Source organism: Falco rusticolus, chromosome 2 (genome assembly GCF_015220075.1).
Source record: "Falco rusticolus isolate bFalRus1 chromosome 2, bFalRus1.pri, whole genome shotgun sequence".
Taxonomy (NCBI): domain Eukaryota; kingdom Metazoa; phylum Chordata; class Aves; order Falconiformes; family Falconidae; genus Falco; species Falco rusticolus.
The window spans coordinates 66,890,383-66,915,543 of NC_051188.1; the positions used below are offsets into that span (position 1 = coordinate 66,890,383).

Below are 25,161 nucleotides of genomic sequence, written 5' to 3' on the forward strand. Positions count from 1 at the left end.
ACTCTGGCTAACTGTGTGGGTCTCTTGGACTGAGGTCATAGTTTCTTTGATATAAACAAGCTGTATTTCTATAAGAAAACTAAATGATCAAATCTAGTCATTTAATTCGATAACACTTGTTCTTGCAGATTTCTCCTGTGGGAGACGAGTGTGAGAAAGAATCTCTCTCAGAAACTGCGTGAAGGCCATACCAAAGGGGAAGGTTGGGTTGTGAAGGAAGATTTCTCTTCAGATTAAATGGGTGCATTTTACTTGAAGGGGAACATGTTTTGACATGTGAGGAAGGTGCCTACCGTTCCAGGCAAATACAAACCTGCAGTTTCCAGCAGGCCACAAGGACCTCAGATGGAAGCTGCAGTAGAAATGTAGAACATTTTAAGGTAACTGCAATCTCATTATCCTAAACACAGGCAAATTCATCAACTAGTACTTTGGGGGAAAAAAAAAATCACAGATTTATCATTTGCCATAGCAAAGATAATGTGTGCAGATATGCAAAGCTCATTTGGGATGGGGCAAACGGTACTTGCAAAATACCGGGCACTAAAGAAGATGGCGTGACACACTTTTTGTCAATGCTGTGCCCGTGTCCGTCCGGCAGGTCACCAAGGCCCACCACGGCGGGAGGCGACAGGTGACCAAGACCACCAATGCTGACGCAACCTGAAAGGCTGGGCTAGGGGCATGGCGAGGCATGGGCCCGGGCCCGCCCTCCCTTTTCCTCTGGCACGCTGTGTGGGAGGCGGGCGACTCTAGCCAAGAGCCCGGCGTTCGTTAGCGAGGAAGGACGGACGGACGGACGGACCCCGCGGCACCACGGCCGCGCCTGGTCTGGCCTCGCCTCACTGCAGCCCCCCCGCCCCGGAGGCGGGAAGGGCCCCGCGCATGCGCCACGCTGCGCCGCCACCGCTCCGGCCGCCGTTCGGCCGCCGCCCGCATCCACAGCGGGGGCGGGGAGCGAGCGGGCGGGCGGCGCTGCTGCGCCTGCGCGGGCGGTGCCCGGGGGGGGAGCCGAGCGCAGCCGAGCGGTGGGTGGCCGCGCGCGCGCGAGCCCGGTGGCGTGGCCGGCCGTGCAGGCGCCCGGCGCTGCGTGCCGCTGCCGCTGGGCATGGTGAGCAAGGGGCCGCTGCTGCGCCTGTTGACCGCCATCAACCGGAGGAGGATGAAGCTGCTCATGGGGCTCGCCTTCGTCGCCTATGTCGCCTGTGAGTGAGCGGGGGTGGGGGCGGCTCCGGTCCGGCCGTTCGTTGCCCGCGCGCCCCCGGTCCCCCGTGCCCTCCGCCGCCGGCAGGAAGGAGGAGGAGGAGCTGGCGGTGGCGGCGGCGGCAGCAGTTCCTCCCGCGCCCCGTTGCGCTGCCCGGTTGCTGCTCCTGCCGCGGCGGGGAAGGGGTCTCCCCCGCGTCTCTGGGCAGCGGGGCTGGGGGCTTCCTCCCTCTCCCCTCCCTGCTGAAACTTTCCCAAGTCCGGCGGGCAGCCGGGTAGGCCGTGGCGGAGGGGCCCGCGGGGCCGCCGCTGGGACCGGGCGGGCCGTGCCGGGGGTGCCCGTGGGGCATCTTCCCCTTGCCCCGCCCCGAGAGCTTGCGGGGGGGACACCCCATGTCCCCTCGGCGGCCTTGGGGGCGCCCGCCGCGGGCGGCTTCCTCCGGGGGCAGGCGGCCGCGCTTCCCCTCGGTGCCCCGCGGGAAGCGTGTCTCGGGGCCCGGCGGCGCCGTGCGGCAGGCGGCCGGCCTTCGGGCCGAGCCCCGGGCGTGAAGCGGAGCCGGCGGGCGGGCGTGCTGCCTGGGCGGTGGGGTGGGGTGGGCCGCCTGGGCAGGGAGGCCGAGGGGGAGCCGTGGGAGGGAGACGTGGCTCAAGGAGTGAGTGTTTCCGCAGCCGCCTCAGACCGCTCTTTGTCCGCCTTGATCTTAACCTGGGGGCTGCGTGAGGCGAGCCTGTGGGGAAGTTTTCCAGGGCGGGCGTCGTGTCTGGTTTCTGTAAAATCCTCCGACGGCCTTTAGGGTTAAATAAATGTTGGATTGTTTGTTTATTAGCTCAGCACGTAGCTGGAGTCTTAAGAGCCTGAAGAGAGGCAGAGAGGTGTTTGGGAAAATCTTAGAATAACCACTGACAGGGATGTTTATGGCTTCAGTTTTATAACGCTGTCCTGTCAGCGCTCTGCCCTTTCTCGTCCAGATTTTTCTGTTGCATTTTTTGTATTCACTTTACTTTATGTCCACCTGTTTTGGTTTTAGGCTTAGGGAGACTTTATGTAGATGGCATATCATGAGGAAGGATCTTTGATGCCGTGTCAGCTTAGCTAGGGACCAGTGATTCTCTTGGTGCTTCAAAACACATATAGGTGAGCTAGCTTCGGGGATGGGTGGGAGCATCGGATTTGTATTCTCCCTTTGTGGTTGGGAGGGTGGAAAGCTACAGCTCAAGTAATTTGGCAGAAGGGGTGGTGTTTCCTACCCCAGAACCATGACATAAGAATTCCCTTTACTACCATATGTTACTGTATTTTGCAGGACTTCATTACTGCTGTTATTGTTGAAGTTGTGTGCCAGCTCTGGCTCTTAGGACAGTTTGTTTATCCAAGTGACTTCAGGTCCCAACATACTGAAGCAGGGACAGCTTAATGTCTGTTCTTATTTTGAAAAGGCTTGATCTTTTGTCAAAAAAGATACTTAGTTTTGAAAACAAAATCAATAGGCTGCTGTGAAAACACTGGAGTTGAGTGGCAATTGACATGGTCATTGGGACTTTAGATTCTATGGACAGTAGCTGGTGTTTGCTTTCTAGCTTTGTGAGTAAAAGCTAGTCTTAAGGAAGGGAAGAACTGCCATATGTTTTTTGCTGGCTGGGCTGTAAGTCTTAGAAGTCTTCTCACCGCTTGTTTCTGGTTGTTCTTTTGGATTCAGAGAAAATGGGGCAGGACAGGGACTGCAGATCAGTGTGGCAAAAAGTAGCTTGAAAAAGGAATAGGTTGGTGTCTGATGGGAGTAATTTTTTTGCATGTCTAACATGTCAGGTTGCTGTCCTTTTCAATCTTTTGACTAGTGGTCAAAAATAGTGGAATTGTTAATTATGTCTCTGGTGTCTTCAATATAGTATGATATGCTAGCAGACCACTGATCTAATAGATTCTAGCGAGACTGTTTTTTGTTTTCTTTTCTATGAAAGTGATTGTGATCCCAATCCCCTATCCTAAAAGCGTACTTGCAATATTACTGAATCATCACTGTGCTCTGGTTGCAGTTAGATAATGCCAGACTAAAATAGCATAGAATCTGAGAAAACTGAGCTGCTGGCGTAGGTGTACGTGCTGGCACTTCTTACATTCCTTCTTTCTTAAGTACTCTCCAAATGACTAAGTGTTTTCAGGCTGTGCACCTCCTTTCCTTGAATTGGCATTCAACATTTGTACATGGGGAGTCAGATTTGGAGCATGCTGTGTTACAGGGAATGAAATTCTTGGCAAGTACATTATTTTTTTATGAACTAGGAGATAGGACATTTTTGACAGTGCCATTTTGTCAGTTTGTATGTGAAACTCAGAGAGACTGTTTAGAGAGTATCTTTTTGAAAAGTGTCTTACTTCATAAAAAAGCTTCTGCTTTTGAATGCAAATTTGTTACAAATGTGCCTGATGAACTTCTCTGTGAGAGTTTGCAAACTAGAGGAAAAGCTTATTACAGTGGGTTGGAAGGCTCTCTGCCATCTCACTCTTAAGAGTCATTGATTGAGTGGCTTTCTTGGTAGTTTCACAGCACAAGGTGTTGGATGGCTCAGCTGGCTTAGACATCCCTGCTCCCCATCTCCCATTTCCTGCCAGCATCCACCATGTACAAGAGCTGAAATTTCTGTGGTATACACCAGGTAAAGGAACTGGTCTGGATGATGATGATCTTTTCAGGTTATAACCATTTGGCAGTACGGGTGTTAATTCAGACAGCTGTTTTGGCCCAGCTGAGGAGGCATTGCAGTGTTGAAACAGGCAGCTGGGAGTGCTGTTGGCAGCATTGCCATCATTTGCAGGTCTGCAGTTAGTGTCTCACCTGAAGAGTCTTTTTGACTTTAGTCAAAGTACCGCTGTGATATGAGGTGCACAGCCAGGATTGTGTTAAAGATACCTAGAACACCTTTTTATGGACTTCACTGGTTTCCCTAGTGGCACTTAGCATAAGAAGGATCCTTACTTTACTTCGGGGTTTGAATTAATTAATATTTGATGTCTCATTCCTGTAAATCTATTTTCTTTTAAATAAAAAAAAATAAAAAATTTTTCACTTTAAACAGTGTGCTATGCATAGTTTGTGTATATAAAAATAGAACCCAAAAGGAACATTTCTATGCAGCAGGCAGTTAAAAGCTGCAGTAACTTAAGCAACAGTTCCCTGGAAAAACTGAAGTGAACAGTTAAACTACTTATCTGTAGGCTGTAGGTGAAAGGGATGGTTTTGTTCCCCATTGCCCAAGTGACAGATCTGGAGATAGTGCAGCTAGTGAGCTGTCTGAATCACACTGTGGTCTGATAAATGCTACTCAATATATTTTTAAAAAAAAATTTTCAGAATTGGCTTAGTTGATTCACTTGCAGTGCTGTCTCCTTCTGTGGACATTGCGTGGCTGTACTGCACTACATATAGTGGGAAGGTTGAATTTTCATTGCCCTTTTAAAGGGACAAAATCTGCTACAACTTTTCTCTGATTTAATACACAGCAAGATAGTACAGGAGTGCAAGCACTAAGCAAAGAAGCAAGGGAGCATGTGTGGGTGAACTGAAACAAATCTTTTCAGTCATGGTCTGCACTTGCATCATCTTGAAGCTGTTGTGAAATGACAGCTTAAGAGCATGAGGTGATTATAAACAAAAGTGAAGTGGGTTTAATTGATTTTTGTTGTCTATAATGAGAAACGTAGACAGATCATAAGACAGCAAGCAATGAAATAGATGCTGTTAAAAAAATATAAATGCAGTGTCACCGCAGTATGAATAACTTACATGCAAGCCGAGAGTTTTCTTTTTAAAGAGCCCACCTGTTCGCGGCTTGGTATGTTGATACATTAGACACCTTAAACTTACTCCCTCTGAAGTTTTAAATGTTTATTCAGCTTTATATGGAATCCTTCAGTGAGGTCTTTGTAGAAACAGAACCTTATTTAAGTTGTTGGAAATACCCTGTAAAATCTTGTAGCCATGATTTGAAGACTAGAGCTCATCAATCTGCATGGTTTGCTTTAAACTTGATGCTAATGTAAATAATCTGCTGCTGTATTTTTGTAACAAGGAAGTTGCACGTTCTTCATGAAAATAAAGTTGAGAGCTCTATTTCTGGTGAGGTAGAACAGTTCTCTGCTCATTTGTAGCTCACATAGTTCTCAGGAAGTATGTCAGTTCCCTCGTTCCTTTTCCAAGGGGGAAAAAAGAGGGATCACTAAGGTGCTGTCATGAGATCGAAGCTTAAGCTCTCGTTACCTTTATACGATAATTTACAGCAGAGCTACTGAAACAACTTAAAATGTCAAAATGATGGGAGAGAAGTACATCCTGCAGTATAGTGGCTTGTCTTCTCCCAGCATTGTTAGTTTCCATAGTTTGTTATCCTTTGTTTTACAAGGTTAGCTGTATTTTTGTCAGATTTACATCAGCTAGGAAGAATGTCATACACTTTTTCTCAAAATATCAAGGTGTGACTATGCTTTTTGGTTTGAATCTTACCAGCCCCTTGTATGTTACTTGTCTTGCAGGTGTTCAAAACAAAGGTTAAATTCTCTTACTGTTGCGTTCTGTAAGCTTTTACTTTCACTTTTCATAATAGAAAAGTAGCTGTGAGTTTGTGGTGTCTCCTATTGCTTCAGGCTAGTTCTCTGAAAATTGTTCAGCACTGCTGTGGAGAATACCACAAATCTTCGTTCCCCAGCTGTTTTACAACTAGACAACAGGATTGACTGACCATGGAAGAGTTAGAAATGGTCTGATGTGCCATCAGGCTCGCCTGCTTTTTGTGTCAGCATGCCATGGATTCTTCATGAAAAGAACCAAAAACATTTGTTTGCTAGCTTCATGTCCTGCAGAGCTGCCTTTCATCTGTGGCTTTATGCAAATACGTTTACTGTCTTCAACAGCTTCCAGTTCCCTGCTCACCAGGCTTCCAACTAGCCATGGCTGTGTAGCTTATGAAAATTGGTTCATGCTTCAGTTGAGTGTATCGGGAATAGATGGACTCCCAACGCTGCTTTGCTAGCCATGATGTTTTAAACCAATTTTTTGGCGTCCTAGAGAAATTCACCCTTACTGTTCCCAGTTTATCTCCATTTAATTTTTGTGTTTAGTATTTGGCTTTTAATATTTTACCTTAGTATTTACCTGTTCTGTGGCATGGGCCACAGGAGGTGGTCCTGTCATTATTCCACTCAAGGGCAAACGCTCTTTGAACTTTCATCTTATTTCCTCTGTTTTTTTTGCAAAGAGGAGATGTTTCCTTATCATTTATATTGATTGTTTCTTTTATGTAAGGTTGTTTGACCAAAGCAGAGTTTAGTTGAAACTGGTAGTTTTCAACTTCTCATTTGTGGACGCTAGGGAGGGAGAGGTGGGGGTTGCTGCACCATCTGAAGAGGTTTGTAAAAGGCAACTGGGAGAAGTGAGTTTGTTTCAGTTACAGTGCTGACCATTGGAGCATGCTGCGAGTCTGCTGCAAACAATCTTGGCAGTAAACAAACTTAAAATGCTGAAAGTAATTGACCCTGATTTGAGTCATGTTACCTTGGTTGACTGCTCAGTTTCTGGGGTTTGACGTGCATGCTGCTGTATCATCATTGTCTTGGGAGTGTGGAATATTCTGTGCCTCCCTGAGTTTCTTGAAAAATGTCCCACTATTTTGCTAGCCATGTCTGGGAAACAAAGGGAAGGTCAAGAGCTAAATTAAAGATGACAATGCCCCTGTGCAGGTGCTCCCCCGTGCAAACGCCCCCCCCCCCCTTTTTTTTTTTTTAAGTAATTTGAAAAAACAGCACTGCCATCTAGATTGGAGAAGTCATGATTTTTAAAACTGCATACGATGTATTCTAGTTGTTGAGGTAATAGTTCTGCTGGTTTCTTTTTTCCTTCACTTGAAACAGGGAGGTGTGTGGCCCTAACAGCAGCATATACAGGTCTGTTGGCTTAGAAGGTTTCTGCTGGTTTCTTTAACCTGTCATGTTGCATTAAAGCAAGGGGAGAAAATGCTTTTCTAACAATTTTTGTACATTTTTGAATTATGTAGATCAGATTTATGTGGAGATAGAGGTAATTCCATAGAGTATTTTCCATCATCTGCTGCTGTTTAAGAAAAGACACTTAGGGTTTTCAGTTCTTTCTCTATGACTAAGTGAAAAGGGGACACAGAGATGTTAGCAGTTTAGATTGCTTAGCTTTCACATTGCCAAAATAATTTTAATCCAATTCAGAATGCAGTTATTACTTAGTACTCCAGTTAGGTATAGCTGAAAGTCCTTCTGTTGTCTCCCTTGGGAATTCAAACCTTTTGTAGGCAGTCAATGTATTTGCAAACCCCTTTGTTGTTTCAAGACAGTAAATTCAAAGCTAGAACATTTTATGATGTCCAAGCACACTCAAATATAGGTGGTCAGGAAAAGTGAAAGTTCCTCTTTGGAACTCCATAACTGTGATGAGTTATGTGTGTTCTTATTTTTTGTTGTAAATTCTGGATTTTTTTTTCTGTTTGTAATAACTGACAGTTGGAGTGTGTTACCTTCACTTCTGTCAAAATACAAAGCGTAGACAAAAGTGGGTGAGTAGTGGTAAAGAATTATATGCTAAAGGTATGAGACAGGAAGGAGTAGAAACACTGAACATAGAACTGGAAAAAAGACTTAACAGAAGAGTTGGAAAGAATTTGCCATCAGGGAAACGAAGAATAGAATTCAGTCATGAAGTGATGATGCTAACTGAACTGTTAAAATAAGGATTCATGGTTAGCTTCCCATCCAGTACGAAGCTTTGTTAACCCCTGTAAAGAAATAAAAATGGCATAATGTGATATCTCATAGCTGTAGAAGTGTATTTGTTTGCCAAAGTTTCAGTATGTGTTCTTTAAGAGGAGATACAGAAAAGGTCTTGGTGACTATATTGCTTTTGTTTTGCTGGGTGATGACTAGCTGAGGGATTGACATAGAGTAGTCATGTTACCCAAGTTGAAGAGAGAGCATCTTCCACTTCAGAAAACCCTGTATCCTGGTATCTAGGGTACTTCACACGTGGGAAAAGCTACAGTTGTTATCTGCTGTCTTTTATTTGGGGCAGGAACTCTACTGTTGAACAAGAAGTCAGTTTAGGAGATACAACAGAAAGAACTACTTGCCATATAGAAATCCATATCAACATACCAGAGAAGTAGATATTTTTTTCGAATTTTTTTAATGTTCAAATTATTGTACGGAAGGTGACGTTCTGTAACACAAAGTTATGATAAGTAATTGTATGTTATCTCCACTAATTTTGCAACATACTCTCATCAGTATAATGATTTTCTAAAGCAAATTAACAAACTGGAATTACAGATAGGATACAATTGAGGGTTTTTTATTATTATGGAATCTAGACTGTGAAATGCAGTTTGAAATGCATTGGCAAAATCAAAGAATGGTTTGTGGTTTGCGTTGGAAGGGACCTTTAAAAGTCATTTAGAGCAGTCCCCTTGCCATGGGCCCAAACATCTTTCACAAGATCAGGTTGCTCAGAGCCCTATCCAACCTGACCTTGAATGCTTCCAGGGATGGGGAACTCACTTCTCTGGGCAACCTGTTCCAGTGTTTCACCGCTCATAATAAATAATTGCTTCCTTGTATCTTATTTAAACCTACTCTCTTTCAGGTTAAAACCATTCCCCCTTTTCCTGCCACTACAGGATGTAGTAAAAATTTTATCTTCATCATTCTTACATGCCCCCTTTAAGTACTGAAAGGCCACAGTAAGGTCTCCCTGGAGCCTTTTCTTCAGACTGAGCAACCCCAACTCTCTAAGCCTGTCTTCGTAGGAGAGGTGCTCCAGCCCTCTGATAATTTTTGTGGCTCTCCTCTGGACCCGCTCCAGCAAGCTGATCCTTCTTATGCTGGGGGCCCCAGAGCTGAATAGAGTACTGCAGGTGGGGTCTCATGAGAGCACAGTAGACGGGTGGAATCACCTCCCTTGACCTGCTGCCCACATTTCTTTTGATGCAGCCCAGGATACCGTTGGCTTTCTGGGCTTTTTGCCCAGTGCTGGCTCACATCCAACTTTTCCTGCACCAGTACCCCCAAGTCCTCCTCAGGGCTGCTCTCAATCCATTGGTAACCCAGTCTATATTGATAGTGGTGATTGCCTGACCCAGGTGCAGGATCTTGCACTTGGCCTTGTTGAACTTCATGAAGTTCATATTTGCCTGCTCTGTAAGCTGTCAGGGTCCCTCTGGGTGGCATCCCTGCCGTCAGTGGCACTGCTCAGCTCAGTATCATCTGCAAACTTGCTGAGGGTGCGCTCAATCACAGTGTGTCATTAATAAAGATACTGAGCAGTACAGGTCCTAGTACAGACCCCTGAGAGACCACTTTTTACTGATCTCCCTTTGGACATTGAGCCATTGACCACAATCCTTTGGATATGGCCACCCAGCCAGTTCCTTATGCACTGAGTAGTCCATCCATCAAACTCGTATCTCTCCAGTTTAGTGACAAGGACATTGTGTGGGAAATAAGTTTCCTGAAGTAAATTATAGTTTTCTTTACATTATTATATATCTAATTGAGATCTGCAAAAGAATTAAAGTAAGACTTTAATGCATCTGTAAAAATAAGCATTTTAGGAGCTCCTTTTGCCTACTTAATCCTTTTTGTAAACTTTTCCTCTAGAGACAAAAAACTTATTTCTGGTGGTAGACTGAAGCTGCTGAGTGACTATGGAGGTCATATTTAAGGGGAAAAAAACTCTTTTGAATGACATTGCATGTCTCTGAAATAGGAAGTTTGGCTGAAGCAATTAACTCTGGACATTCAGACCTTAACGATTTTGCTGTAGATGTTCAAGTTACAACCGTATATTAGTTCATGTTGTTCCTGCATGCTCATGTCTGTTTATGGTGAGATCTGTTTGAGATGAACATCATCTTGTACTCTTATTCTGAGGAGCAGAGGTTATAAGGAGGGCAGTAAAGGGGAAAAGTCCTGTGTTTTCAGCTCAGTCAGACAAAAGTTTGTGTAAAAGTTTCTTTAATTGAGTGTCTTGAAAATGCAAACAAAGCCATTGGGAAAGAAAATGGTTTTGAAAGAGATTACATCTGGTTTTTGTACAGTTGGATCTCTATACGTATGATGGTCTTGCTTTTTAAAACATCCATTTTAAAATGCATGTGATGATAAAATAATATTGTCACTAATAATTTTGGATTATGAGTAATGACTGTCACAAGGCAGTAATGGTAAATGACTTGATTTTGATGTTATTTAGAGAGACCTGGAGAGGAGGGATCATCCTGGGGTGAAGGCGCAGACTTCTTTGAGATTCTGTTTTTTCCCCATGTTCAGATTGTCTGTTATTTTTCTGGTTTCCTAGCCTGTTGTGGATGGGGGTTAATTAAGGCATGCAAGGTTCTCAGAGTAGTAATCTGTGTTTTACAGAAACCTACGAATTATTGGAGATGACAAACTCAAAGGATATTCAGGTGGAAATGTACATTCTGTTCCTATATTCTGAGGATCTGGAAGAATAACTCTTGCTTGCTGTTGAAGTACAGCTGGTCAGAGCTAGAAGTATGACTACAGTAGATAGGGAAATGTCCATTTAATAGTGCATGCTCAACAGCAAATTGCTTGCAAATTCTGCTGTACTTTTTCAAGTGTGACTTAACGGATTTTGTGTTTGTTTTTTTTTACTGCATGTAAGCAGAGCTGGTTTGTACCCAAAGGATAGCTCTTGGAATATTCCTTTGCTCAAAGTAGCCTGGTCATTGTACTACGCTGCATCTGCCACAATTTCAGAAAGGGTCTTCTCTAGAAAGAATAATCAAACCCTTAAATTTCCAGGAATATAAGTGTATTCAGTAGAAAGAAAACCATTCTGTATTCAGCTGTGACTGACTGGCTTTTGTTTAAGGCAGTTTTGAGAAGTGTTGGAAATCCACAACAATTTTACTGTAACGCTGTGCTTGCCAAATGGTTACAGCTTTATCTCTTAGAGGCCGGAGGGTTAAAAAACAAACCAAACAAAGAGGATTGGGGTTTTCTGAAAACCCTGAGTGAACAATACTGTGATTAAGGCTTTAAGAAACAGATCTTCTCTTTTCTAGAAGTACAGCTCTTTATTGCTTCATCTAAGTCATGTCATTCCTCTTTGTTGGAAGCTGTCGCTTTAAAGTGCAATGGCTGTGGGAGTGATTAATGCCTCTAATGTATTTTTAATCTTCACGGCACTTGCAATTAATCCTTGCAAAAACACTGCAATAAAAATTACTGCTGTCATTATTTTATGGAAGGGATGCAGAGAGGGGAAAACATCCCAGAACAGATAAAAGTAAAAATGGGACTATACCTTACACTTACAGGCCATTAATCCAGGTTTTCATGCATCTCGGAACAATCCAGATGTTCTGATCTCTTCCTAATGGCAATTTATTATCACTTTAATCAGTCTGTAGGTGAGGTTTACAAATAGTCTTTGAGAAAATAAGCAGAATCTCTGTTTCTTTTCTCTTGTAGGTGAGTGTCTTAACTGTTTGGTTACAAGTCATGCTCCTGTCTGTCTAATCCAATTAATCATGAATTCTTCCCTTGGATAGAGTTTCAGTAGCTGGCAGGTAGACTTTCTGGCCATGAATGTGCTCTGGTTTGATGAATAGAAGTTTTTCATAGAGTATTTACTGTGTGTGGCTGTGGGGTGTGAGGGTGTTGAATCTCTAAGGTTTGAGAACTGGCATAGGACTGTTATCCTGGATGAATACCTCTTGGCTTAAGAGATTTGGCTTTAGAGTTGGCATTTTTTTTAATTGTATATTTTTAAGATTGGCTTTTACAGTGAGGTGCATTTGCTCAGATTGGGTCTGTTAGGAGCCTGATACTTTTGAAAACTGGATTTGCATGTAGTGCCTGATTCTTACCTGCCTTCTTGCTGGTATAGAAGGTTTTTTTTAACCATCTACTATCTGCAGCTTTTGGTGCTTGAACTTGGTGGGCCTGTCAAGGGGTTTTATGGTGCCCATGAGAGTTTTCATCTTGGATTTAAGCTTGTATATCTGCATCATTCTGCATGTGTATTTGGACTCACTTGCCTTAATATGTTTCCACATTCTTGCCTGAATGTCAAACTCATCTTGACATAACCTTTAGGACAAGGTTGCAACAAGTCAAGGAAGTCCTCTGTAAGCCATAGTTATACTGCTGGTTCTGCAGCTGTGTAAGTCCGTTATATAAACAGTTGTGATATTAATTTAGAAAAAAAACCAACAAAGCCTTAATTCCGTTGTAGTGCAAAACCTTACCTCTGATCCCTTCAGCCTTGAACGTAAGCTGTATATGAACACACAGTAGCCAAAGAGATCCTCCTTAGAATTGTGCATTCAGAATCCTTTGTAAGGGCAGTATGCTCAAGCACGTTTCTGTGGCACCTCCCTCCATGCAAGACTGACTTTAGGGTTCTTCAGATCCCTCTGTGTGGTATTTCCTACGTGGTTAGTTTTGCAGTTTCTTTTTTTTTTTTTTTTTCCCTTCAATGTACAAAAATACATTTCCTAAAAGTTTAATGGAAGGTCATTTATTCCTACAGAACTGGGATATCAAGCATAGTGTTTCTGGAAATACACAAATGGCTTTCTGAGCTCCCCTTCCCTGCTGTGGACGCTGAACACACACAATTAACGTGTTTTCTTTAGGAAGACTTTAGGAAACTTTAGGAAGTTTCTTGTATGCAATGTAGCTACACTGTCTTTGCAACAGAACTGGCAGGGTGGTATTTGTGGTGCAGCTGGCAACTCTTTTTTTTTTTTAAAGGGATTCATGCTTCACGAACTAAGCCCAGATGTTTCCTGCCACTGTGTAAACAATACATTACGTTATTTGTATAGGTTTCTGTAGCCCAGAAAAATAACTGATTTTAAGTATAGCAGAGTAATATGTAACTTGAGAATTCTGTACCTGTAGTTACCAGTTGGTCATCATTCACTAAAAAAAAAAAAGTGTTTTTCCATTAATGTTATCATAAATAATTCTAAAATCCTAGCCAGAGGGTAAATAACTTGAATTTCACCTCGTGCTCAACACTGTATCCTTTTTTCCCCCAGAGAATTTACTGTATCTAATTAACATAAAATCCACAGTGGTTTTTTTAATTCAGTTGGATTTTATTGATATTCTGTTCTAATATAAAGCTTCCTGTATCTTTTTCCCCAGAAGACAACAGAGGTTTTATGATACACCACAGGTATCACAGTGCCCTCCTACAGTTTGCCTGGTAGTCTGTCGTGGATTAATTTGACTTACTCTTTGAATTACTGATCAGCACTTAGTAGTTAAAAAAAGTGCAGTAGCTTTGCCGTCCTAGCAGCAACAGCGTTACTGTATCCTCACTCACATCCTCCCTACGCCTCTTTATTGAGTATGCTTCCTTTCTTCTCTTGCCTGGAATGTGCCTGTAGCCACATTTTTTTTTTTTTTTTCTTGTTTCTGTAACACCACATTGTCTGCTTGAGATCAGTAAGTAATAATCATGAAAATGTATGTGCAAAGCCTGAATGTAAGCAAAATACTTCGTTAGCTGCTACTTGAGACCTGAAACGCAGCTTACAAAAGCTCAGGACACTTCAGAAGCTTTCTGTGTGTATGTTAATATTGCATATAGGGTGCTACTCCTTCTTAAGATCCGGTAGGAGTTGGATCCTTAGGTTGAGCCTTGTCTGTTAAAGAGCAATTGCAGAATGATTTTCTGGAGATACTGGGGATATATTTCCTGTGTTGCTTATTGCAGAGTCCCTTACGTAACTGTTCCGTATTAACCTCGTTTGTCTTGACAGCCTGAAGTTGTTAGCTCTGTGTGTAGCCTGGTTTACGGCTCCTTGGTTTTTCACTTCAAACTACATTCTGTGTTCTAGTTGAAAGTTAAAAGGAAAATCCGTGTTCTGATAGTTTTTGTGTAATCACTTAAACCCTGAACAGTTTCAGATATTTTTTTTTCTAGTAGGAAATAAATTGGGCAGCTGAATCTTTTTGTGAACACAGCTGATACATGTTCACTGTGCTGTTTTGTACTGCAGTTTGTCTTCCGTAAAACTTTTATCCATACAAAGTGTAATAATGAGCTTTGTTTGCTTAGTGAGGCATTTGGTTATATTGCTTAGGTGTATGTTGTGTCTGCATCACAATATACGTGTGTTTAGAGAGAGAACGCATATGTGCACAAGTACTTGCTACCTTTAATGCAGGTCTCTTGTGGCATCTCTTTGGAATGGTTCAGCTATCACCTGTTGGTGGCCAGTCTTTTTACTCATGTCAGTCTGCAGTTCCCAATTTGTGTGGCTCAGGTCTGCAGGACTCCTGTCTTGCTCTTGCCATTTTTTCCAGTATCCCTACTAAGTCCAGAGTTGTGGTTTGTTTAATCTGTGTGCAGTGACAAATGGTAGTTCACAGAATCCTTGTACAGTTTGTTTATGTAATGTAGTGTGGGGATAATAAGTGTATCTGCTCATTTACTGGTGTGCACTGCAGTAAGTCTGGTCCTTTTTTATTTAATTACTGTATTTTCCTAATTTTTTTTATAGTCTGGTGTAATTTTATCAGAATTCCTGCCATACTCTTAAACAGTGTTCTAGTCACTTGGGGGTGTGTGTATATATCATGTGTGAAACTTTAGGCAATTTGTGATTAAGCTATTTAACATTGTTTTAAATTCCTTCTGGTGATTGTAGGAAAATTACTTAATGTACTGATACATGAGACTGTAATGTTCTCTCTCTTCTTATTTTCTAGCTGTATGGGGAAACTTTGTCCATATGAGGTAATGTATCTAATTTTTTTATTGAATATTCTTATCTGAAGTAAAATTAGCTTACCTTTTCACATCAGCACATATCACTGTATATCAGGTAGGGAGCAGACAGAACAGTAACTGCTCACACTGTTGTTTGGATGGTTGCTAAGCAGCTGATGTCATTTTTTAAATATAAAGTGTTCAGTCTCAAAAAGGGTTGCATGTCTACTGCAAATCTCACCCAGGATCTTACACTTCAGCATCTTCCTTTTTTTACACAAACGCATCTCACTATTTTGGATTTTGGGGAAATTGGTTAGCATAGCTGGGCACATAAGATTGGATTCTACTTTTCCTCAGTACAGATCTGACTGAGTGACAATACAGGCATAAACATTGAAGAGCAGCAGATTCTCCACTATTTGCCATAAGTAAGTTTCTATACCTAGAATTAGAAATGTGGTTTTGAGGTTTTTTGCTCCTCCACAATTAACAGGGAGGGAATTTGATGTTTTTTAACTGCTGAAAAGCAAAATAAATCCTGCACTGTCTGCTAGAATTTTTGCCCTTAGAAATAGGAAGGCATAGCACGCGCATGCAAAATGTGGATTTTTAAAGCACCTCTGCTTGCATGTGAGTGTTTGTCCTTTGGGAAAATGCACCAGGAAGATGAGGCTGAAAAAGAAAGTGAAGAGAATATGGAGACAGTCTGTTCCTTACAACTAAGTCTTTTTGCATAGAGGACAAAATATTTCACCATGTAGTTTTGCTGGTAAAGGAGTTCGATAGTCTGTTGCCAATCTTAGCAGCACAGTGTAAAGAAAGTTTGAAGCAAAGTAAGAGAAATGCTCAATTTCTTCTGGGCTCTGATTCACCCAGGGCAGCTTATCCTGGGATTTGTTCCTGTCCCAAGCTGTCCATTTTACTCCTCTTGGAGTTTCCCACCCTTGCCACAAAGTGTTCAGCTGTTAGGCAAACAGCTGCTGAGCAGCCTGGCTTCCAGATGGAGATATCATTTAGATTACCACGTTATCGTGACCAGCAAACTATGGCAGCTGAGCATTTCTGAAGGAAGTCAAGAACCTCAGAGAGGGGTTTGAGGAGGGCAGGTGGACATGGGGATCCAGTGTGTTCATTCCTTGATAAGGTGTCCTTGCAACTTCTACTATTAGCTGCATCTGACTTCTTATTTGAGGTGTCTCTTACAGAGCTATAGGGGAAGGCTTTATTTCTGAATGTCTGATGTTAGTCCTCAGCCAATAAGATTGTCTTTGTTAGGAGGAAGAGCTCATTAAAAGCTAAACTGCAGAGTGCCAGTCCTTAGGTTCCAGGATTTGTGAATAAACAATAGTAGGAACCATTTTTGAGGGGTTTTCCAAATTTTCTTTGCTCATTTAGCAGAGGGGAAAGGCTATGTATTCCACAGATCGTTTGCAGAGCTTTTTTACAATTTCTGTTATTTGGGAAATCATCTGAAGAATTCACAGGAATTACTTACTATTGTTTTGTGCTGTATTAACCAAAGGGATTTTATTTGCCACTATTACAGTAAATTACAATTAGTTCTGAAAAGGTGGTTCAGGGTCAGTGTGTCTTAGTGTAGGAACTTATTGCACTCTTTACTGATACAACAAAAGCTAATCTGATCAATAATATTTTTGATTCTGCTTCTTTGAACTGACTTTTTAGTAAGAATTATACAGAGGGATATGAAAGGAATCATTGCTCTAACTTCTAACTGTGTGGCATATGTATATCTGCTTAAGAAAGGATCTTCTGTTTCCCTGGGTGTAATGACTTCAGGTCTCAAGTAAAGGAGCTCTGTTTTATTTGAAATAACTCTATTTTATGTTGGATACCCATGAATCCTCTAGTATGCAAAAAATTATTACTGAAAGATAAATAATTCCCCTTTCAGAAGGTTTAATTGAAAAAAAGAATTACGAATCTAAGGAAAATTGTATATGTATTCTGTGCTTGTAGAAGTTTACTCAAGGAATGAACACAACTGATCAAGGTACTTTACACAATTAGATGCTAAATAAGACTACACAGATTTGTGCAAGACACCAGCTTCTTAGACAGTACTCTGTTTTCACAAGTTACCTTGACGTCCTTAATTCTTGGCTTCATTTCACAAGAGTAGCATTTGTGTCAGAAGTCAATATTGCCCATTATGTGGTCGCTTAAGACAACTTTCAGTAGAAGAGGTTTTTTTCCCTTGGGTTTGGAGAAGTTCAAAGTCAAAACTAGATACATTAGTCCTCTCTTTTTGATTGATACTACAGCTACAGTGTAGTGATTAGACACTTTTCTACAATGAAGTTAATTTTCTCTGTAAAATTAATGTCATTTTTATTGTTGTTAATCTTTCTTGTGGGCTTGGTTCAGTTTCTGCCAAAGTTAGTGACGAGGGCTAGCTGATTTCCGTGGGAATGGGACCATCCACTTTCATATGCTCTGAGTATGTTTTTGAAATAATACTAGCTTGGGGTGCTTTGAAGATAGTGTTTTAACAAGAAACGCATGATGCAGGTTCTGTGGAGCAACTGTTGTTTAGGTATAGATTATGTTTTTTCTCTTCTTGCCAACAGGTCTCTTCAAGAAAATGGGGATCAGAAGGTGGAAAGTAAAATAGAGGAGGTTGGTTTGCTAATAGTTGTAGTCTGTTACGTTTTGAGGACTCGCATTTCACTCATTTCATACTGAAAGGGTGTATTTAGTTCTATCTCATTATTTTCCATTCCACTAAAACTATTCAAAGCATTGTATTTGTGTCTGTACACAAGTTTTTGAACTGTTCTTCACTATAGTGTTTCTAACATAGGATCTAATATAGGAGTTTCTAACATAGATCGGCAACTCATCTTTTTACTTTATTTCCTTTAAACCTTTCTTGAAAGTAATAGCTCTTCTGGCTTATTTGCTGCAGAGACTGTGGTAGGGTCCTCCTGAGAACTGCATTTTTGTTGCCGAATGAAGGATATACACATTCTTTTCCTGTATCACCTTTATAAAATGTTACATATATGTAAGTGTTTTATAAGAAATTTGAAACTTCCCCAAAATGCTTTGTTTTGCTCTTAATTAATGAGCAGTGGTAGCTGTGTTCATCATTTGGGATGGTGTGCAGTACTAGTGCTTTAAGCACAAGTCCTAGCAATTTCTGTAGTGGACATGGGTTTTGAACACACCAGTGCTTCTGAACTTCTGTACCAATACCTCTGAATTTCCATTTCAACCTCAGTTTTTTGTGAAATGTTAAGAGTGTGTGCAACAGACCTTTCTCAGGATGTTTTTAGACTTCCAATCTAATAACAATAAAATAAAGAATTTAATAAATACAAGAGTCTTTGAGGTCAATACCATCTACTCCTTGTGTAGGTGTCTGTGACTGTACTAGTGTAGTCTGTCTGCCTAGTGTCTTGTATTCCAACAGGTTTACTTAGCAGTTTTTCCTCTGGACACAGCGAGAAGCCCCCTGAAATTGCTTAAAATCAGTGGGAAGATTGTGTTCTTAGTGTCTTGCATTCCTCTTTTTTTTCTTTTTTTTTTCTTTTTTTTTCAATTCTGGTAGATATTGCGACAAGCATTCTGAAAATCCCAGTTGTTTAAGAATGGTCAAACACTTGAAATTCAATGAGTAGGTCAGAGTTAGCGTAAGGACTGAGAAGTTGAGCATTTCTGGATCTTGTTTCTAAAGCATTACTAGTACAGTATCTTGACCTATCAGAATAAGTAAAACTGCTTCAAGAACTATTTGCTGCTCCACAGAGCTAGATATTTAATGAATATAAATGACAATACTGTATTTCCTTTTAACATGACTATGCAGCTTATTTCAGTCAATGAAGTTCCCAAATTTTCTAGCTGTAATCAGCAGTATTTGTACAAAACAAATTAATGGTGGCTGGTGTTGTGTTGCTATATAGTACCATTTCAAGTGATAACCCTCTGATAGCTTTCAACTTATATATGGCCTTAGATGGTAAATTTTGTGACAAGGTTTTGTTAAACTTAAAAACAGGAGTTCAGGGACTTGTTGAAATTTGGCTGGACTGCTAGATATTTGGGTCTTGTGATAAAGAACCTGAAACTGATGCAGACTTAAGTGATTCTCTTGTTTCAAAGTAGTGAAAATGCAAACAGAAGTCTTGGTAGGTGAGCTGTATTTTTTAAACAGATTTCCTTCTAATATTTTTTTAAAAGCCTAAATATACCCTCAGATCATGATGTGAAATGTATCTTAGATTTTTAAACTTGATGTTTCTTTACATTCGCATATCATGTTCTGAGAGAATTATAGCCTTGGCACTGGAGCTAATGCTTCTGTTGCTGTGTCTGTGTACTCTTAAGTATGTGCATCTGCTGTCCATTTAAATAGTTGAGGCTTTACTGACTGTCCTGTTGTGCTGTTATTGCCTTTGACAACCTCAGACAAGTCACTTGTTTGTTACTTCGATTTATCAAATAGGAGTCATAACATGGGATGTTCTTCTCAACAAGGCTGTGGTACTTATAGCCTTGATGTTTTATTTTCAGTGATAAGCTAAGGGATTTCTCTATACTAGGTGATCTGATTTGTGCTGAAAAGTGTTCAAGGCTTTTTTGACAATAAAGCTTGCTTTAAGATGCAGGGTTCTTGGAGTGTCTTCAGTGAAGTCTTCATAGGAGGCTGCCATGATTTTTGCTTTGAAGTAACTTCCTGTATGCATGTTTTGTGATGTGAATCTTGTTCTATTCAAAGATTAAATACCATTCCTTCATTTTAGGCTGTTGCACCTCTAAGGGAGAAAATCAAAGATCTAGAAAAAAGGTAAGTCTTTACCTAAATCTGGAAAGCAGTTAAAATGCACAGTTTCTGTTCTGTAGCAGTCAATTCTGTAGTCGTAGGCTTGAGAGAAATGTTTGGCCTCAGTACCTTTGGATTTTTATTGTATCTAAGTGAGGATGGGGCCTTGAATGCTTGAAGACATTAATGCTTAAGGTATTCATGTTATTTAATCCCACTAAAGTAAACTGAGAGTGCTGGAATTTTGTAAAGTTCAAATCTTATGGAGCAATGGAGGAATTTGCTCATTGGAGTCCAGCTGGTAAACAGATTACTATGGTATAGTAACCAGCCCAGGTGTGTGCTAAAACATACTCATTTCAACTTTGAGACTGAAAATACGCTTTACCACGTATTTCCCACGGTTGTCATCAGTTACCATGGTCCAGCTAGCGTACAGTGATTTGCTTCTGAACCTTGGTCTGTGCACATGGTTTGGATGAGCCCAACAGGCTCACTCCTCTCAAGATTGGTAAGGGAATGTGTTATCTTGGATTAAACTGGATGATGCAATTGAGGAAAAGCAGACAAGCTTTTTGATGAGCTGCAGATAGTAAACATGCTGTAGTTCCTCAAGCACCTGAAATTGACATAGTTCTTTAAAAAGAAAGAGATAAAATCCAAGCCTGATCCATTTGTCCCTGGCTGCTTGTGTCTACCCTGCAACATAGTTTCCTCACTTTCATGTTGGCAGAACCACTTAAGTGTTGATGTTAGGCTGGATGGGGAAGCTGGGCATTTCATCTCTCTTTGCAAATAACTCCCTTGCTCCCAAGCATGGTTGCCTTTTGCCAGGTCACTTCTTCCGAGTGTCCTCATGAGCAGACACTTTTCATCACAAACTAAAGTCTGGAGTAGGGGTGGGTATTGTCAGCTCTGACAAGGACACTGCTGCTTTTGACGATACAGTTTCAGAGGTGGCACTGTTGATGTCCCAAGCAAACAGCTAGGTGAGAATGCTGCATTACAAAGGGCCAAGTCTGGGCTTACCCAAGCAGTACCAGTAAGCCTGGATGGTTACGTGTGGCATACTGGTAGTTGTGTGCTATTTCTCTGGAGAAGAGAGCAGAATCCCATTGCTTTTGGTGAGAGGTATGCTCAACACCTGCAGTGTTTTGGTGTTTTGAATTTTGTCTTGCCAGTGAGCAGTTGCCCCTCCTCCTCCCACCCCTCCTGTGCTGTAAAACAAAAAAAGGGGGGGAGGGGAGATTTTTTTTTTTTAAAAAAGTTGTCAGTTCTGGGGTTTTTTACAATTGATTTGAAAGGTTCAGTGAACTGCCACATGCAATTTATTTCAGTGAGAATACTGATCCGATTGCTCATCTCTTAATGTGAATGTGACCTTCGTGGATCAAGCTAGACTGTGTATTGACAACATGAAACGAACTGTAGGCTGCATCATGTGATACTACCGTACCAACTGTAATGGTCAAATTACATTGTAAAGATTTTATATTAAAATGAAATTTTTGATGTACTGCCTCTGTTCAGCTGACTTATTTAATCTTCATTGATAGCCCAGTGTATCTTCAGCTTCAGTTGTTGGCAATTTAGGTATTTTCTTCTGCCATTCACAGAGGACCTTTGTGGGAGTTATCATGATTCTCTCTCTTTTTAATAATTGTTTATTTTTCCAAATGAGCAATGAGTTGTTGGGTGGAACCATTAGGTTAAAACTTCTCCCAGGAGCCATCTAAATGCTCTTTTCTTTTTGAGTAGTGTTTACAGTGTATTGATGAGTCTTGTTTCAAATGTCTAATAATAAGGAGAAGGAAAATATTTCTTTAACTCCTTGTGAGCCAGTCTGGGAATTCTACTTTCATAAAATGTGGGCTTATGGGCTCTTATGGCCCATATCAAAATATGTGCCTCTGTTGTTGTTGGGTTTTTTTGAATAGTGTAGCCATTTACCTCTTCTGGTTCAAATGCATGTGGGTTGTTGCAAATAATTTTTGAATTTTATGTCTGTGTAAAGTGACAGTAAGTAACTAATCACTGTCAGATGTCTGAAGGCTGATCCTGCTTGCAAAGCTTACTGGCTAGTGTCAGTGGTTTTTTTACCTCATAAGCTGATAAAACCTGAAAGCAAGCCATTGTCATGCTTTTGGGAAGCAGGAAAGACAAGAATTCCTTAATGCTAGTCTCATGATGAGATTGTTTAAATGAAGCTAAAGTTGGAAAGCTTTTATTAATAATTTGCACAGCAAAAGCATTGCAGTGTAGTCATCAAAGCAAGCATTAGGTCAAGATAAACTGAACGTTGCTGCCAAAAGATGAACATTCGTCTGGATCAATTCTAGACTCCCGTGCACTGCCTCTAAGCTAGTGCTGGTATAATGCAAAGAGCAAAAATGGTTGGGAGGTCCCTTTGGCAGCTGTATGACTTTGTGCTGGGTTAATGTGACCTTAAAATAGTGGTCTTAAAAGTGGAGGGGACTGACTTCTACCTTGCATCAAGTTATTTGGCACTTCTGTTTAAACTCCAGAAAACCTCTTGTGATTAGTGGATTTGCCTTTCTCTCACAGCAAGGCTGTGCTTTACATGTCTGAATTATACATATGCACTGCTGTTTCTCATTGCTTCAGCTTAATCAAAGAAATAGGGTTACTTTTAGTGACCCATGTAGTGATAATAAGGCAAGTGCAGGTAGCTTATTTCAGTCTTCCTGTATGGGTAACATTGGAAGATTCTGCTGCTGTATTTCCCCTATCCAGGAAACTGAAAACGGCTTTCACTCTGGGACAAAAAGTTGACACAAGTACAGAAGCATCTGTGCTTTGCCTCCAAAGAATTCCTGTTGAGCCAGTACTGCAGGTTACAAGCAGAGGAAGCGCTTCAAGATCAGAGGTGTAGGGTCAGTTCAGTCAGAGTCTATCTGCGAGTAGATGGAAACGTAGTTCAGTGTGAACTCTTGGCATATATGCATGCTCCTGCATGCTACGTCCAGTTGCATCCCTAGCATATGGACTTACTGGAGGAGAAGAGTAACCATAGTTTGATTTCTGTCCAGTGTCACACTGATACTTAGTTAAGAAAAACCTGAGCTATTAAAATACTGTGAAGACTACGGTACTCATTACCGAAGTAAAATAGAATTCGGAAGAGTTCATTGCTGTCTATGTAATGCCTGCCAGTGGGGGGAGAAAGAAATGATATAATTCCATGTTCGTTAAATGATATAAGATTCCAAGCATCAAAAGCTTGAGAGAATACCTAAGATTCATATGTCACATAACTTTATTTTAGGATGTTTTAGTTTTGATTAAGTTCCTGTAAAGAAGAAGGTGCAAAAAAATTGAAGTGAAAGTAGCTTGAAGATCATCAGAACAATGGCAGTCTATTTCTGAGAAGCAAATTAGATTAATCTGTTTTTATACTGTATAGGTCTCTGGTAAGAATCTGAAGTATCTTAGAGTGTTTTTGACATTCTGATAGTAAACTTTACATTGATTACTGTGAAACTTTAAGGAGAATTAAAACTTTGTGTTGTAAGCCTCACATTGAAACTTCAAGGAGAAGTGTTTGAAGTCAGTGTGCTAAGTCAACACAACTTGTTTTCTTTTCCAGAACTTTTAAAAAGGTTGCTTGTTTTTTAAAGTTTTAAAAAAAGTCCGATTGCAGCTTGTGTTTTATTGTTTTATTCTCTTGTGATGTCATGCTTGGCACCACTTCAGCTCTCAAGAGATAGAAGTGATTAATTCTATAAAATCAGTTAAGCAGAAATTTTAAAAGCACCTTTTAGAGATAATTTTGATATTTCTCACAGTGCTTTTACAAAGCATAGGCATTTTCTCATGTTGGCCCAGATCCTTCTTCAGAAAATAGGACTAAAGGTGGTACCCTTGGCAGAACTTTTAGAATGGGAGGTTGTCAAAGTAGTTTTTGATATTGCAAAGACGGATACATGAAAGAAGAAACAAAGCTGAAACTTACGTAGTTTTTCTTCTTTGTTTTGAAATGTTCTGTAGCTTCACCCAGAAGTACCCACCAGTGAAATTTTTATCAGAAAAGGATCGTAAAAGAATCCTGGTAAGTTGGTATTTACTCGGGGTTTTTTGGGGGAAATATAAAAAAATTCTGTGGAATATAAATCAGTCTTGTAGGATTAATTAAAGACATGAGCAGGAATAAAGTAAATTGCCTTGGGTGTTGTATGTGCTGCATAGGGTTTAGAAGAGTGCTTCACTTCGTGCTGATGTTCTCAAACTCAGCATATGGATAATAGACTTGGGCTCTGGTTTGGAGGTTTGACTTGCCAGATAAGCTGCTGTTCTCTTCTTGTGACATCTCAGGACTGCATTGCCAAACGATCTTTTTGTGTGCTCCCAGATAGCTTAAACTTGCAAAGACTGGGAAACTTTTTAAGCACATCTTGACAGAAAGCTTGTGTACCCAAATTGGACAAAATCTAATCATAAGGCTAGAAAAGCAGCTGCTCTGCAGCACTGTTAAGAGGGACCAGTAATTAGACTGAGGGAATGTTCATCTCTTCTGTTTTTTCTGGTATTTTGAAGCATCATAGGCATTTTAGGATACAAGAGGAGAACAGGTTAAGTCAGGACAAGTAGTTGTTCAAGGCATTCTTAAACTCAGTGAATTGTGCTGCAACGTCAGTGTTACAGTTTTATCTGAAAACACTTTTGAAGTTAGCTGCATCCTAAATTTTTCCTTGTTTCTGTTTGTCCTAGGGAAAAACAATGTCTCCATGCTCTGAAGAGGCAGAGAAAGTATAGCTACTTGATGTGTAAATATAGAGTATGGACTTCTGCCTCTGTAGTAGAGAGTAAACTCTGGGTCAGATCCCTGCTAAAGTGCCTAATGTATCTGGTGTTCTCTTTTGCTTTGACTTCAAAATTTAAGAAAAACACTGAGAGAGTGCAAACAAAAAGAAGTTTTATTTTTACTGTGTTGTTAGACAATGGTTTTCATTGCTATTGCAAAACATTGTGTGTTGTCAAATTAGTTTACTTCTGCAATGTTACTTTGTCATTTTTTTATGACAGTCTGAAGGAAATAAACTTGTAGGCTCCCTGTTCCCTTGTTGAATACGGAAGATAAGCTAAGCAAAATAGCAGAGAGAGGCTTAATTCTAAAAATTCCTGAATCACATGCACATATGTGCAAGGGTAGCAAAGTTATCTTAGTGTAATGTTTTTTCTGTATAAGTGAGAAGGTGCTTTCAGGAAAAGTATTTAGTACAAGCTGTTAATTGGATAGGGTGCTCTTAGTATTAGACCTTGCCACTGAAAGACACTGGATATTTTGTTGAAATCTATTGCTTCAACAGACATGGCAAGTCATTGGCATAGAACTGTTTTCTGTAGACCTGGAGCTGAATAGTTCTTTGGCGTCCACTT

At 40.8% G+C, this 25,161-nt stretch overlaps 1 protein-coding gene across 1 annotated transcript in view; it reads left to right on the forward strand.

Moving 5' to 3' along the window:
• Positions 1-987: 987 nt before the first annotated feature.
• UXS1 (UDP-glucuronate decarboxylase 1) overlaps positions 988-25,161 on the forward strand; it is a 63,523-nt gene continuing 39,349 nt past the window's right edge. Inside the window, exons 1-5 of the mRNA XM_037376974.1 lie at positions 988-1,205; positions 14,972-14,999; positions 17,567-17,615; positions 19,745-19,788; positions 23,773-23,833. Coding sequence (XP_037232871.1) covers positions 1,109-1,205; positions 14,972-14,999; positions 17,567-17,615; positions 19,745-19,788; positions 23,773-23,833 — 279 coding nt within the window. The 5' untranslated portion in view covers positions 988-1,108. The remainder of the gene's footprint in view (positions 1,206-14,971; positions 15,000-17,566; positions 17,616-19,744; positions 19,789-23,772; positions 23,834-25,161) is intronic.